General features: G+C 48.3%; 1 protein-coding gene across 1 annotated transcript in view; it reads left to right on the top strand.

Moving 5' to 3' along the window:
* Window positions 1-16694, top strand: part of sctr (secretin receptor) — a 94065-nt gene that overhangs the window by 23813 nt on the left and 53558 nt on the right. The window contains exon 3 of the mRNA XM_070874505.1: window positions 1795-1902. Within this exon, the coding sequence (XP_070730606.1) occupies window positions 1795-1902 (108 nt within the window). The remainder of the gene's footprint in view (window positions 1-1794; window positions 1903-16694) is intronic.

Below are 16694 nucleotides of genomic sequence, written 5' to 3'. Positions count from 1 at the left end.
CAGCAGCCAGAGAGACTGACATAGTCTGGGTAAAGGTGACACGACACCTCATTGCTCAGTCGTGCTCCATCCAGCAACGTAGCCAAAAGGAGACGGTGCCAAAATTAGACTTAAAAAGGGCGCAGTCCTGTCCAGATCTTAGCAGGGATTATATGCAAGAATAACCAGCTTAATTTCAATCCTGGAGGTTTACATATTATGTGAAACATTACAACCTAAAATCTATTTCATACTTACTTTTGCCGAAGCAACTAGCCTGTTCCAGCGCTGGCAGCACTAGTCGGACCCCCTCGCCTCATGGGATGCCGACGACACTACGTCGGCGATCTCGCTCCAAATTTTTCTCGAGGCCCAGGGTGGAGGTTTCCCATGCCCACCCCAGTTTAATTGGGCCCACCGGGAGTGCACCTCCTGGACAAGGGCCTCGTTTGCCTCATCGGAAAAGGGCTTTGCCCTCCTCTTCGCCCCCTCTCCACATTATGCACACTATTATCCGAAGAAGACATTTTTTCTCTTTATCTCTCTCTCTTTCTTTCTCTCTCTCCTCTGTGATTCTGCTTTCTCTCCTCTATCCTCTCTTTCTCTCTTGCTCTCTCTCCCCCTCCCTTTGCCTTCTGCGCATGCGTGGATGACCCCTGACCTCCTGAATCGCAGGAAAATTTGCACAAAAAAACGCATGCGCAGAAGACCATTGCTAGGGAAGCCTTGCTTTCCACATCGCTAAGGCCCATTTCACATCGCTGAGCTATTGCTGGGCTACCGCCCCCCCCAAAAAAAGCCGAAAATAGCAAGCCCAAAAATGGGCGATCTTCCAGCGATCCTGAAGGCTGAAACAATGCTAAGGCTAGAACATCGCCCATTTTTGGGGCCCAAGTGATCTGAATAGAAAGTCCAGCCCCAATTTTCCAAGGAGTAAAGAAATTGATTTAATGAACCATAAAATTGTCTTGCTGCATATTTTGAAATTCTGATATTTGTCATTGATGTGCACTGAAATCATTGGTGAAAAATTCCACAGACGTTAAAGTACATGTAAAATATTGCCAGGAAATTTCATTTTTTTTTAATCTTGCATGAACTATTTGGACTGTTTCCTGTGAGTGCTTCAGTTTTCACTAAAACACAATACAATACCATAAATCTAGATTAAATTCCTATACAAGTGCAGCGTCAATTATCCTGAGTTCCAGAATCCGTAAAATATTCCGGAATACGGCCCCGCCTCACCGCTGCTCGCCTCGCCCCCGCTTGCTGCCACTGCCCTTACCTTGGGGCCTCGCCTCCACTGACTTACCTCGGGGTCTCCTCGCAAACCCACCGAACACCTCCACTGCGACGGGGCCGGCTGGCCCGAACAGCTCCTCGGCGGGGACCCCCCCACGCCTTTCTGATGTTCCGAAATCCGGATATATCTGAACCTGGGCTAGGGTGTTTCCGGATTTGTTACGTCAGAAAGACGATCGAAAAGCTCGGAATCCAGAGCGGCCTCGGTCCCGAGGGTTCTGGATTCTCAATGCTGCACCTGTATTCGTGGTACAACTAATGTCTTATAAGGGGGAATGGTTGTTCGGAATGTGTTAAGGTACAAGTTCTTTTTAATAACATATTCAAAAATACATTTATAATGAGCGGAAACTACAATCATTAAATGTGGGAGCTTATCAATCATCCTACAATGATTATTTAAAATCATGTCGAGTATGAATAATTGGATAAAATGACAATGTACTTAATTCATTTGTTCTAAGCACTTTCTAACCATTTTTTCCTCTGGTTGTGTTTTTATTGCAATAGGCTGTGTTGGAATGTGGGATAACTTGACATGCTGGCCTTCCTCCTCACTGGGAAAGACTGTAAATGTATCTTGTCCAGAGGTGCTCTCTGTTTTCACTCATGAAGAAGGTAAATAAAACAATTAATAATAAAGGAAGTAGATTAATGTTGTATTCTAATGTTTTTTTGCTAAAAGAGGAATTTCACTCTCTAAGTACTATATTAAAAATCCACTTTATTTACAAATATTCTTCTGGAAAATGTCTATTCATTACAATTAAAGTCTTGTATATTGTGTATTGACATCACACCTCAAAAGTATACCTCCAATAACCACTACCTGTTAACCATGATGATCCAATTATAGACAAGTAGGAAAAACTATTATAAGCAGGAGCCAGCAGCCCCAGTAAAACCAACTAGTCAAGTCATTCAAATAACCTTTTCCAACTTGCTTCAGCAGTCATGTTTCCTCACTCAACCAACTGTATACATCTAAAAAATTATAAAATAAACACACAGAAGCAAAATAATCCACAACAAAATCTTACACTTACTCATCACTCTGCCCATGTGTGTTAGAAATCTGTCCAATATGTTTTCCCCAGATACCTACTGTCTCTCAGGGACCTGGGCTTGAACTTTGTTCCTTTCCTGAGGTTTCCTTCCCACATGCACAAACATTCAGACCTGTGCCCGTACACAACTTCAATGTCCAGTAACATCATTGCTCTTGCGACCTGACCATTACAATACAAAATTAAATTAAAGACCTCCATCACATGAGTCCATAAATAATTGGAGAAGTAGAAAAGTCTTAGCTAGTATTTAGTCCAGCTTGAATCTTTGCAAACTTCAAAATGAACACCTAACAGCATTTAATTAAAAAAAGATATCCTTGTTCAAGAAAAAAAATACATCACTTAAAATCCAGCTGGAGGGAAACAGAAAGCAGGAAACTATAGACCAGTTAGCCCAACATCTGTCATTGGGAAAATGATGGAGTCCATTATTAAGGATGTAGTAGCAGGACATTTAGAAAATCATAATATGGTCAAGCAGAGTCAGCATGGTTTTATGAAAGGGAAATCAAGTTTGACAAATTTGCTGGCATTCTTTGAGGATGTAACGAGCAACATGGATAAAGGGGAACCAGTAGATATGGTGTATTTGGATTTCCAGAAGGCATTCGATAAGGTGCCACATAAAAGGTTACTGCACAAGATAAGAACTCATAGGGTTGGGGGTAATATATTAGCATGGATAGAGGATTGACTAACTAACAGAAAACAGAGAGTCGGGATAAATGCGTAATTTTCAGCATGGCAAACTGTAACTAGTGGGGTGCCACAAGGATCAGTGCTGGGGCCTCAACTATTTATAATCTATATTAATGACTTGGATGAAGGAACCTAGTATAATGTAGCTAAATTTGCTGATGATACAAAGATAGATGGGAAAGCAAGTTGTGAGGACGACACAAAGAATCTGCAAAGGAGTATAGATAGACTAATTGAGTGGACAAAAAATTGGAAGATGGAGTATAATGTGGAAAAATGTGAGGTTATCCACTTTGGTCAGAAAAATAAAAAAGGTAATTATTATTTAAATTGGGAGAGATTAACAAAATGCTGTGGTTCAGAGGAATCTGGGGGTCCTTGTACGTGAAACACATAGGGCTATATTTACACTTTTGTGAAAATGGGCGTTATTTCCAGTGTGGGTGGTAAAAATGGGGTTTTCAGATCGCCGGCTTGTCGCCCATTCTCAAAGCCCCTAGTCTCTATTTTTCAAATTGGGCATTACCGCAAGCGATATGAAATGGGCGGTAGCGTTAAATCTCTCTGATCTTCTGCCATAATGTGTCACCGTCCTTAGCAACGGCATGGCAACGCTCATTTCCCATGATTCAGGAGGTCAGGGGTCATCATTGCATGCGCAGAAGAGAAGACAGAGAGAGAGGGGCAGAGAGGAACTGGAAGCGTGTGTGCGTGTTGTGTGTGCTTGTTTGGCTGTTGTGGGAGGCACGAGGGCGATTCACCAGCAGCAAAAAGCCTACTAAGCCACCAAGATCATAGTTGACATCGAGTCTTTGTCCAACAAATAATATATAACATGGAGGAGGCTCTGGAGCTGGTAGCCAGAAACACTAGTGGCAGAGGGCTCCCCGTGGTCCTGGAGCGCGGCACTGCACCCCAAGGTGCCGCACCCTCATTGCCAATGACACATGAGAGCCAGGAGCAACATCTTGCTTCTGGTTCGGAGCATGATACCACCTCCGGACCGAACCTCTCCTGTAACCGTCCAAGCGGCAGTTCTACCGTCATCCACCCCAATGAAGCATCGCCTGAGGAGCTCCTCGGCCAGTCGGTTTGGAGTCAGGAGGGGAAGGGGAAGGGGTAGAGGTGGGAATGAGAAGCAGGATGGGGGAAGGGTTAGTCTTTACAGATATACTTATGATTTCAGACAAATGGTCACTTTAAATGTGTTTTATTTACCATACCATGTAGCGCATTGGCTCAGATAGCTGCACTGTTACATATTGGTGATTCCTTAACATCAAAGGGTATAATTACACTTAACTTGAATCAACGTAAACTTTAACTGTCATCAACGTGATGCACACCATTGATGTATGACCTGCACAACTAGCATTGTGTTAGCCTTGTAAATACCACCAACATTCTTTCAGCAAAGCGCTTATTTGTGAGCTCCTGACATAAGTCTTGCAGCTATGATGCCACCACTGCCCCTTTCCTGCGGTCTACAGGTGGGCGTGTGCATGGTTTCAACGTCTGCCTGATTGTGTGGCCTGAGGTCAGCAGCCACCTCCTCGTCCTCCTCGTCCTCTCTCACCTGAGGTGGACCATCACACCCTTCGAGCAATTCCTGTCCCTTCCTGATAGCCAAGTTGTGCAGCATGGAGCACACCACCACGAATTGAGCTATCTGCTCAGGGTGGTATTGGAGCTCGCATCCTGAGTGGTCCAGGCATCTAAAGCGCTGCTTAAGCACTCCAATGATTTTCTGCACGATATTGTGAGTGGCTCTGTGGCTCTCGTTGTATCGCTTCTTGGCTTTGGTGTGGGTGTCACGCAGGGGGGTCATCAGCCAGGTGGCGAGGCCATATCCTTTGTCACCAAGCATCCAGCATTGACCTTGTGGCGGATTGTTAAACAAGTCAGATACAGTGATCTCACACAGGATATGAGCATCATGGATGCTGCCCGGAAATTTAGCATTCACTGCCATAATAATTTGCTGGTGGTCGACAACAACTTGCACAATCAGAGAATGGAATCCTTGCGGTTCCTGAAAACCTCTGCATCCTGAAAAGTTGCCTGCATCGCGATGTGCGTACAGTCTATTGCTCCCTGCACCTTGGGGAAGTTAGCAATTTGGGAGAATCCTAAAACCCTCTCAGTCTGAGCCTCCCTGGTCATTGGGAAGCTGATCAAGTCCCTCCTGCGTGTGTACAGGGCTTCAGTGACCTGTCTAATGTAGCAATGTGTGGCATGCTCAGACATACCGCAAATGTCGCCAGCTGAGGCCTGAAAAGAACCCAACGCGTAGAACGACAGTGCCGTGGTGACTTTGACATCAATGGACAGTGTGGTTCTGACGGTGCTGGCAGGCTGCAGATCTCTCCTGATGAGCTGGCATATCTCACTGATAACCTCTTTGTGGAAGAGCAGTCTCCAAAGGCAGGTGGTATCGGACAAGTTGAGGTACGATTGCTTCTCCCTGTACTTGCGGGGGGTGTAATGTCTGGTCCTCCTCATCAGTCTGGCACGTCTTACATTGGGCACATGATGCTGTCGAGCGTACCTTCTGCCGGCTCGAGTTTGCAGCATGTAAATGGTCATCAGGAGAGGGTGAGAAAGGACAGGCCCCATTCCACAGCTATCTGCTTCCCATCGATTGTTCACAAATGAATGTCCCCACTAAGACACCTATAAATTCCAATCGTCCACAGTATGGTAAAATATTTGTTCAGATGTTCACATCACCTCCAAAGACCTCCAGAGTACATCCGACCTCCCCCGCAGTTGAAGCAGAGCAGCCTTTTAAATGATGCGACATGTGATGTAGAACATGGCGTCCATACCGCTGTGAGTAGTTCCGGTTAGTTCCACTATTTCCCGGGGGTTTTTTCGGCGAGCGATATTGTAGGCGAGATGTGTGTGAGGTGCCGAAAGTAAAAATGGGCAATATACTGGGCGTTAGTTTCGGCAAATGTGATCTTTACGACAAAAAACAGTGGCTGAGTGGTATTATTAAATCTCGTCGTCAATTATGTGCCAAAAGTAATGCTGGGCAATATTATGGGCATTGGGATCGCCCATTCTGATGATTCCGCCCAAAAAAAGTGGGCAGACGGTATTATTTTTTCTCGCCGTTACGCACATGTGGAACGAATACTTGGCGATATGTGTCCGAGAAATGGGCATCAGTTTCCATTTTGTGGCTAAATGGGTGATATCTTGGCGTTACATGTCATTTCAATGTTAAAATGGACATTGTGGGCAATATGCATGCAAAAATAATGGAAAATCTAGTCCATAAAGTTAACATGCTTGTACAGCAATAATTAGGAAGGCAAATTAAATGTTGGCCTTTCTTGCAAGGGGGATGGAAGTCCTGCTACAACTGTACAGGGCGTTGGTGATACCACACCTGGAGTACTGCCAACAGTTTTGGTCTCCTTATTTAAGGAGGGATATACTTGCACTAATGGCGGTTCAGAGAAGGTTCACAAGGTTCATTCCTGAGATAAAGGGATTGTCTTAGGAAGAAAGGTTGAGCAGGTTGGGCCTGTACACATTGGAGTTTAGAAGAATGAGAGGTATCTTATTGGAATGTATAAGATTCTGAGGGGGCTCGACAGGATAGATGCAGAGGGGATGTTCCCCCTTGTGGGGGAATCTAGAACTAGGGAGCATAGTTTCAGAATAAGTATTCACCCATTTAAAACAGAAATGAGGATGAATTTCTTCTCTCAATGTTTTGTGAATCTTTTGAATTCTCTACCCAAAGTGGTGTGGAGGCTAGGTCATTGAATATATTTAAGGTGGAGATAGACAGATTTTTGAATGATAAGGGAGTAAAGGATTATGGGGAGCAGGCAGAGAAGTGGAGTTGAGGCCGAGATCAGATCAACCATGATCTTATTGAATGGCGGAGCAGGCTCGAGGGGCCAAATAGCTTACTCCTACTCCTATTTCTTATGTTCTCAAGTTAGAAGCTTTGCAGTCTTCAATATTGAAACAACTAACACAGATGAGATCTTTGTCCAATATTTCTACTATGAGTTTGGCTATCACCTTCATCAAATACAAAAGAGAACAGAAGATCATGCTGGATTTAAACAAAGCCACAACTCAATTATAAAATAATGCATAAAATAAGGTCTTACACCTGAAGAGCAATATCTATGTATCTTGCACGTAAAACAATGAAAGGGAGTGCTTTATAACTTTCTATCACAGCTTTGCCTGTTTTATTCCCTTTTCATTCTCTATGTAATGTGTGCACCTGTGTGTATGCTCACACGTTTATAAAGCTGTTGAGCCGAAGGTCAGCCCGGAGGGCGCCGAAAATCTGGAAGCTCCGCTAAGCCTGGCGGAGCTGACCGGCGCCCTCGACCGGCTCTCGAGGGGAAAAGCCCCGGGGCTGGACGGGCTGACCGTGGAGTTCCACAGGGCGTTCTGGGACGTCCTGGGGGGCGACTACGCGCGGGTCCTGGAGGAAAGTCTGGCGACCGGGGAGATGCCCCTCTCTTGGCGCAGGGCAAGGGCAGTCATCGTCCTGCTGCCTAAGAAGGGCGATCTCCGCCTCCTTAAGAACTGGCACCCGGTCTCCCTCCTCAGCACGGACTACAAAATCTTCGCCAGGGTGATGTCTGCTCGCCTTGGCGCCGTGCTGGATGACATGATCCACCCCAACCAGTCCTACACGGTCCCGGGCCGGACAATCCACGATAACATCCATCTGGTCCGGGACCTCATCCATCATTCCCAGGAGGCTGGTCTGTCGGTCGCCTTCCTATCTCTCGACCAAGAGAAGGCGTTCGACAGGGTGGATCATGACTATCTGTTCGGAACTCTGCGCGCTTTCGGGTGCGGGATGCATTTCGTCGCCCGGATCCGACTTTTGTACGCCGCCGCGGAGTGTCTGATTAAGGTTAACGGGTCCTTGACGGCACCCCTTTGCTTTGGGAGAGTGGTGCGCCAGGGATGCCCCATGTCCGGCCAGTTATATGCCATCTGCGTGGAGCCTTTCCTGCGCCTTCTGCGGACGAGGTTGACAGGACTGGCTCTGCAAGGGCCGGGCGTGGAGGTCGTCCTCTTGGCTTATGCCAGTGACATGCTCCTCACGGTAGAGGATCCTGCTGACCTGCGGAGGATGCGTGAGTGCCAGGAGATTTACTCGGCCGCGTCCTCCGCCAGGATCAACTGGGAGAAATGTTCCGGACTCCTGGTGGGTCAGTGGCGGGTGGACTCCCTGCCGGAGGAGCTCAGGCCTTTTGCCTGGAGCACGACCCATCTCCTCTATCTGGGAGTCTACCTTTGCCCCGACGAGGAAGCCTGGCCGGCGAACTGGCAAGAGCTGGAGGCCAAGGTCGCCGCTCGCCTAGAGCGCTGGACAGGACTGCTCCGAGTGCTGTCCTACAGAGGTCGAGCGCTAGTCATAAACCAGCTGGTGGCCGCTATGCTGTGGTACCGGCTGGTCACTTTGACCCCTCCCCCTGCGTTTGTCGCCAAGATACAGAAGAAGCTTGTGGACTTCTTCTGGAACAACAGGAAGCACTGGGTCTCTGCCGCGGTCTTGAGTCTCCCGCTTAGGGAGAGCGGTCAGTCGTTGGTGTGCGTCAGCGCCCAGCTTGCGACTTTCCATCTTCAGACTCTGCAGAGATACCTTTACGTCGAGCCCCCTCCTAGGTGGCGTGCGCTGGCGACGTATTTCTTCCGCCAGCAGCACGGCCTCAACTACGACACGCAGCTCCTGTTTGTGAGCTTGGGGGGCGTCAGGACCGCCGTCCAGGAGCTGCCTGTCTTTTACAAGGAACTCACCAGAGTCTGGAACAAAGTCTCCACCATGCGCAGCTTTCCACCGGCTGGATTGGCGGCTGTCCTGCAGGAGCCGCTGCTCGGGAATCCGTACCTCCACGACCGAGGTTTTAGGTGGCAGTCAGACGAGAGGGCTGTGGCTGGTGAGGTGACCAGGGTCAGGGACCTGCTCGATGGCAGAGGAGCGGGCTGGATGGCTTCAGACACGCTGGCGCGGCGCCTAAATTCAGCCGACTTCCGCCGCGCGGCCGATGCCATCGAGTCGCTAAAAACAGTTCTGGGCCCTGACTCCGTTAGATGTTTCAAGGAGGCTCAAGCACGTGGGGAGATCCCGTCCGAACTGACCCCCGTCCGGACGGAATTCCTCATCGGCGCCAAACCCCGGAAACTCCCTCGGGAGCTGGCGCCTCACAACTTGAGCCACCTCGGGGAAATCCCCTCCGTGCCTTTCAGTTCTGCGCGGAGAGGTTTCCTGTATGGGCTGCTCCTGCACACTCTCAACTTTGCCATCCTCGTCTGCCGTCCGGACACGCCATGGCGAATCATCTTGCTGTCCGGAGGAGGCGGGGGTCCCCGATGGAGTGCACTCTACGTGGGAGTCCTCCCATTATTTATCGGGGACTTGCCTGGAGGGTGGTGCACGGAGCAGTCCCGTGCAATAAATTTTTAAGTCGGTTCACGGGCTCCCAGGCCGCTTGCAATTTCTGCGGTCTGGAAGAGTCCGTGTTCCATGTTTTTATGGAGTGTGCGAGGTTGCAGCCCCTGTTTCATTATTTAAAGGGGCTGCTCCTCAATTTCTGGTTGCACTTCAGTCCCACACTCCTGATCTTTGGGCACCCTGTGCGGAGGGGAGCGGGTTGGTCCGAGAGCCTCCTCGTAGGACTGCTCCTGGGCATGGCCAAGGGTGCCATCAGCCGGTCCAGGCAGCGGGTGGTCGACGGGGTCGTTCAGCCTGACTGCCTGCCTCTCTTCCGCACCTACATCCGGGCCAGGGTGTCCCTAGAGATGGAGCATGCGGTGTCCACCGGTACGCTCGCGGCCTTCCGCGAGAGGTGGGCATCGGAGGGACTGGAGTGCATTATAACCCCCGGCAACCAAATTTTAATTTGATTTTATTTATTTTACAGTTTGATTTGTTTTAATTGCCAGTTTTAGTGTCCCCCTTCCCTTTTATAGGGCACACTTGTAAATTATATGATTTTAATGCCCCAAAAAAAAAATCGGGAAAAAAAACACAAAAATAAAAAGAGGGCAGTTATAAGTGTCTGGAGTGTCCCCCAGATCGGGGGGCACTTGATCTAATGTTTATTTTGTCTCCCCCCCCCCTAAAAGAGTTATAGAGCTGTTGAGTTGGGAGTGGCTTAGCCAGTCACATGATGTTCACAAGACTCAATAAAACCCCAGCCAGTTGGGTTCGTGGGATCCACAATGAGGAAGATGGTTGTGAGCCTGGTGGGTGAACTGGTAATGTGTAGTGTGATTGTTAAAGCTTTGCTAATAACCCAACTGGTTCTTAATAGCAATGTTTTGCTATGAATTATTAAGAAAAGAACCCATGAAGCAAACACATTACATGCTGTATCCTTCTCTGAAAGTTTGGCCAAACTGTTTTTCTTTGCAATGGGACTGAAGTAAAATGAGATAATTTTATGGTCACTTCTTTTGAAAATCCTTTCCTTCCTACCGAATTGATATTTGCTTCTAAAACAAAGATTATTTTATTTGTTTGACAGAAAGGCACTGAATAAATTTAGTCACCAAAAGCACACATCGTCCTGACTTACATGACTTTTTCATGGCAGACCCATATGTGTGCACAAAAGTGGAAGAAAATGTTGCCAAACTTTTAAAACTTTTTTCACAGTCCTAAACTGCTGAGATATTATAGCATTAATGATTTGGCTTGAATTATATCTAGCACCAGTCATCCCAAAATATTTTCGCAAAACATTTATTATTATGGGAATTAAGTAAACTAAGTGCCCTCAAAATTCGGCGGGAATAACGGCACACTCCTGCGTGGAAGGCCCAGAAATTAGTTTAGGACCTATATATGCTGGTTTCTGGGCTCCACTCCAAGTATCCATGTAGCCTTGTTTGGGAAAATAACGCCAACTACAAACAGATCACCCATATCAAAGGAGGCATGGCCGGTGGAGGGGGTGGGGCGGGGGCGGTGGTGAGAGGGGAGGGGTCAGCCAGACTGGAATTATCTTCAACCCTGGACGAGCAGAAGAACAGTCAGGTGAAAAGTGGTGTACTGTCTGCATTACGGGTGCATGTGGGGCCCACCTGTGAGTCCAGTCCTGTGCTGCACTCTTGAAGAAAATGTAAGTGATGTTAAAATTTCATGGCCACCTTATAAAGGGAGCTTCCTATAACATTTTATTTGGGGGGTACTAGCCCTAGAGTGGCCAGCCTCCGCTACTGTTTCCTTTCTCTCTGTAACATCACCCAAGATGTACCCATAGTTGCGCGGTGATTGTCAACAATATCAAATCATGACTTCCCCTGACCCTACATATTCTGGTGAGATCAGGAGCAGAAGTCACTAGTGATCAAATCCTGGCACTCATACTGGGATGTTGGCCCCACAGATTTTCAACCACATTGACTGGAATTTCCCGTACCTGGGCGGGTCAGGTGCGGGCGGTCACTGTGGCAGGTGGTGACCCTTTTCCTGATTCCATGCTGCTCCACAGATTGACTTTGCATTAATGGCACCTATTAAGGCAGCCCTGCACATTACCCAGCCCCATTAAATGCATTTTCAGCCGGGATATTTCAAGGAACTATGGCCATATTGCATTTAAAGTTTCATCTAGGAATGTGCAGACAGCACACTGTACAATTGGATTGCTGAAAAGAGTGCCAAATATGTGCACTGAGACAAAGGTTCTCCGACAACTCCCTCCAAATGCTTGTGCAGGAAGTCAGAGCACTCAGGGAGCTCCTGTTCCCTTCTCATGGGCAGAAGAGACCTCCCCTTGAGACCAAAAGAGTCTGGCTCCAAATAGCAGAGGAGGTAAACAGTAGGGATGTGGCCAGGAGAGCTTAGGTGCAATACTGGAAATGTTTGAATCATCTCATTAGACCAGGAAAGGTGAGTACAAAGCCATACTCAACTTCGTCCTGCTGTACCTCTCATCTCATCCCCGTCACTCTGCCTTTCCAACCCTACTGCTGCACATCCTTACACCAACAATACTTGCATGTCCACCCATCCCGCTTTCTCTATCTGCATTATCACATCTCCATCTGACTAGGTCCCCCTCACACTCACCCTCATCTAATGCAATCATACCAACTAACAACACACAAAGAGGCCACTTTACTTTGGCACCCCATTCCATCATAGTCTCCCTCTAAAGATGTAACCCATCCATTCCTTAGATGCATTCCAATACTATCACTCAACCTTCTCTTATTTCCCTCCTTGCAGAAAAGAGAGCCCACAGTAAGAGGGAGAGGAAATGAACCGGAGGTGGCACTCTATCATTGGCGACCCTAATATCAGCCTTGGATGTTCCTGGAGTCGCAGAGCAGCTGGAGGTGGGAGATGGAGAGAGGGGGATATCTCAGCAACTTAGTGACAGAATTACATTTCATACAGCCAAATGGAATATATCAGTCACTCATATGGGGACTGATGACATCAGCCACTGAATGGTCATCATGCGCAGAATGGTTTCTGTACCCATTCTTCATATCACATATCTAACTCATCTCATTACTCTCCCACAGGTTCACCAAGACTCCCTCCCTCCTCCCTCCCACTGTCCAGGAGAAGACGACTCCTCAGAGGAGCCTCCAGCCTCTGAGGACGAACCGTCACCAGACATAAGCGCACCCAGCACCAGCGCAAATACACCTCGGTGGGTCCCATGTGAGATAGAGTAGTGTTGTCACCTGGTGCCTTAACAAGCCAAAAGTGAGCAAAAGCAAATGATGGAGACAGGGATAGCAGTGGAGACTCCTCGCCGGAGGTTGTGGGATGCTCCCAGTTCTGCTCAGCTCAGGCAGATGCTGAACTTCAAGGCCATCCAGAAAGAGGGCATTCCTGGAGGCGCAGCAAGATTTGCAGTGGGTTTTGACAGGTTTTGGGGGCACAATGGCTGCTAATGTGCACAGAATGGAGGAGTCCATCTCAATATGAGCACCACCGTGTCGCAGGCAACAGGAACTGTAGGTTCTTCCATGGATAGGATTGCCACCTGCATGGAGCAGTTAATGCACCACTCACAAGAGCACATCGTCTCTCTGGAGAATAAATGGCTATCTATGGAGAATAGATGGCAGAGGCTCATAGATGTCCTCTCTAGGAGAATGTCAACGTAGACGTGAGTCCTCATGGCCCCACTGCTGTGCAGCAAGGTGTTCTCCAGCTCCTTGCTAGCAGGGAAGTGCAGCTGGCCCATGAGAGGGATGATGATGAGAGGGGACATGGATGTGGGGGCTCCTCTCAAAGCGTCCACACTTCTCCCCCATTTCCACACCCTTGGTCAGAGCCCCAGATGCTGCCTTGGATAGCGATGGCCAAGTCTGTCCCTGCACAGTCGCAGGAGGGACCTTCAGAGGATCCAAATCCCAGAGGACATCCGGCAAAAGCAGTAGGGAAGTGAGCAGGCTGCCTTTAACTCTGTTGAAGCCACAGGGTTAGCACTTTTCATAGAAGCACCTGTAAGAGAAAGATGAAACACAAGTAGATTCACAAGGGTAGCCATTTGTTTTATTAAATGATTCTGTAAAGTTTCCCTTACTATAATGTCACACATAAAAATCTTTATTTTCACCAATTTCCGGTCATGCACAAATTTGTGTGCACCTTTAGAAGTGGCTTAGTGAGTTGGAGTGAATGGTGAGACATAACTTTACCTCCAGCAATGGTGATCAGTGTGAAAGGAATGGCTTGGGCATTGTAAGGATGCTTTATAGTGTTGCTGTGGAGTGGTGCCAACCTGGCACAGAATATGGCAACCATATAGATGTACTGCATAAAGTTAAGTAAATCTGGCCATGATTAGTCCATCCCTGGTCTCCCAGGCAGCAATATGCTCGGGTTCTGGTGGGATCTGGACCGCAGGTTCCTCCTATTCCTCCTCCTTCTTGACTTCCGGCAGATGCTCCTTCTCCTCCTCTGAAGAGGCTGTGTGCCCAGTGCCTTTTTCCTCTTGCAGCACTAATCCTTGCTGCTGCGCTGTGTTGTGCAGAGTGCAGCTTGACGATTCTGGAGACCCTGGCTGGTACATACTGAAGGGTTCCTCCAGATCTGTCAATGCAGCGGAAGTGCATTTTGTCTGCTCTGTGACACATCTGATGTAAATGTGGCTTTCATTATATCTCTCTTCAGCCTCAGTACCTGGCCCCCTCAAGGGTGCCATGAGCCACGTCTTCAGTGAATACCCCTTGTCTCCAGGCAGCCAGCTGGAAAGTCTGTTTGGAGGTGCGAAGAGCTGAGGGACGGTGGACTAGCGTAGGATGAAAGTGTCATGCCAGGGAAATTGGCACACACATGCATGATGATCTTCCGATGGTTGCAGACGAGCTGCACATTGAAGGAGTGGAAGCCCATGCGGTTCACAAGCATTCCTGGGTTATGATGGGAGGCCCTGATCATCATCATCATAGGCAGTCCCTCGGAGTTGAGGATGACTTGTTTTTACATAAAAAATGAGTTCTCAGATGACTGTTAAGTCCAATGCAGGAGCTACAGTCTCTGTACGTTGGTTGAAGTGTTGGTTTTTTGAAGTGCTTGGATTGCCATGCGCTCTTTCCGCCGTATGCGTTTGGGCTTCGCTTGCTCCTGGCGAAGAGACTTGAAGTGTTCGACGCCCTCACGGATTATTCGCTTCCATTTTGAGCGATCTTGTGCCAGTGATTCGCAGGTATTGGTGGGGATGTTGAACTTCTTCAAGGAGGCCTTGAGGGTGTCCTTGAAATGTTTCCTCTGCACACCTGGGGCTCGTTTGCCCTGTCGGAGCTCTGAGTAGAGCGCTTACTTTGGGAGTCTTGTTTCGGGCATACGGACGATGTAGCCCATCCATCGGAGCTGATCGAGCATTGTCAATGATTCGGTGCCGAGGATGTTGGCCTGGGCAAGAACACTGATGTTGGTGCGCCTATCCTGCCAATGGATTTGCAGGATCTTCCTGAGGCAGTGTTGATGGTACTTCTCAAGTGCTTTGATGTGCATGCTGTATATAGTCCATATCTCAGAAGCACATATGAGGACAGGTATCACTACTGCTCCGTAGACTTTGAGCTTTGTGCCGGTTTTAAGGTTCTGGTCTTCAAACACCCTTCCTTTGGCGACCAAAGGCTGTGCTGGCACACTGAAGGCAGTGTTGGACCCCGTCATCGATGTCTGCCCTTGTTGACAGTAAGCTCCCGAGGTATGGAAAATGGTCCACATTGTTCAAGGCCTCATCATGGATTTTGGTAATTGGGGGGGCAGTGCTGTGTGGTGGGGGCAGGTTGATAGAGCACCTTTGTTTTACGGATGTTTATTGTAAAACCCATGCTCTCGTACGCTATGTTGAACATGTTGATGATGGTTTGGAGTTCGTCCTCCGAGTGAGCGCAGACACAAGCGTCATCTGCATATTGTAATTCGATGACAGAGGATGGGATGACCTTAGATCTGAACTGAAGGCGACGGAGGTTGAATGGTTTCCCATTTGTTCTATAGATTATCTCCACTGTGGCCACATGTGCACAGTGACGCCCTGCACCCATGGGAAGCCAACCAAATCCAAGCGCCTGAGCAGTAACACTGGCTTCATCATTGGCAAAATTGATATAATTAGCTGACTTGTCAAACAGAGCATGGTGACCTGGGTGATGCATCTGTGGGCAGCCGACTGTGAGATGCTGCAAATATCTGCTGCAAATCCCTTGAAAGAGCCTGAGGTGAAGAAGTTGAGGGGGCTGGTGACTTTGACGGCCACTGGTATTTCATGACCACCAGGTCGTCTGGGCTGCAGGTCTTGCTCCAGCAATGTAAAAATGTCTGCGACGACCTGGTGCAATAGCCTGAGCCTCCTTTGGCACTGCTACTAAGTCATGTTGTGGAAGCTCATCTTCTGCTTGTATACCCTGTGTTGGGGGTATCATCTCTGGTGGATGCCCTCAGTCATATGCAACATCAGGTAGTTGAGGAGAAGGTTGGTGTGTTGTTGCTGTTGATGTGCCTGGTGCTGCTAGTGTTGGGTCTCATTGTGGTCTGATTCTGAGGACCAAGGTGAGACAGTATAAATGGCACCCATGCTGATGGAATAGATAACAGGTCAAGTAGAGATGACAGAAGAAATCTGTCAATAATATGATAGGTTCTAACAATGAGCTGACACTGGATGGTGACTTTACTGGAAACACTTGCAGCCTCAAGAAAGCTAAATCTGGCAATGCAGTCAGCAACAGCTTCTGCATGAGGAAAGTGATCAGTTGTGAGGTGTGCGTTTCTATTGTACTTTCCATGCTGTGCACTAATCAGCTGGATCAGTAGGCACTCAACTCCCGCCTCAGCTTGACAGATGTGATTCCCAAGTTGCGTGATTCCCGTGGTCATCGAGTGAAATATGACCGATAAGCTCTGAGGGGCCAAAATTGCCCCTTTTTTTAAGAGCCATTACCGCCTCAAAGAGGCATTAACAGGGCAGAAAGGAGTTACTGCTCAGTTGGGGCGGAGTGGCCGACAATCGGGACATTGACCTCGTCCCTTTTTCTGGTGGAGAAGATTACCGGCCTGCCTGTGTTCCCGCCCCATCGGCCACATGCCAATCTCTTACCACGTGGCGGCGACCTTGTTCTGCCCCGCGAGGAAAATTGTCCCGTGGGAGCAGAGCGGGCGCC

This window comes from Pristiophorus japonicus, chromosome 3, assembly GCF_044704955.1.
Source record: "Pristiophorus japonicus isolate sPriJap1 chromosome 3, sPriJap1.hap1, whole genome shotgun sequence".
NCBI classification, from domain to species: domain Eukaryota; kingdom Metazoa; phylum Chordata; class Chondrichthyes; family Pristiophoridae; genus Pristiophorus; species Pristiophorus japonicus.
Note: the sequence above shows the minus strand (reverse complement) of the source record. Positions and strands in the feature narration are given on the sequence as shown.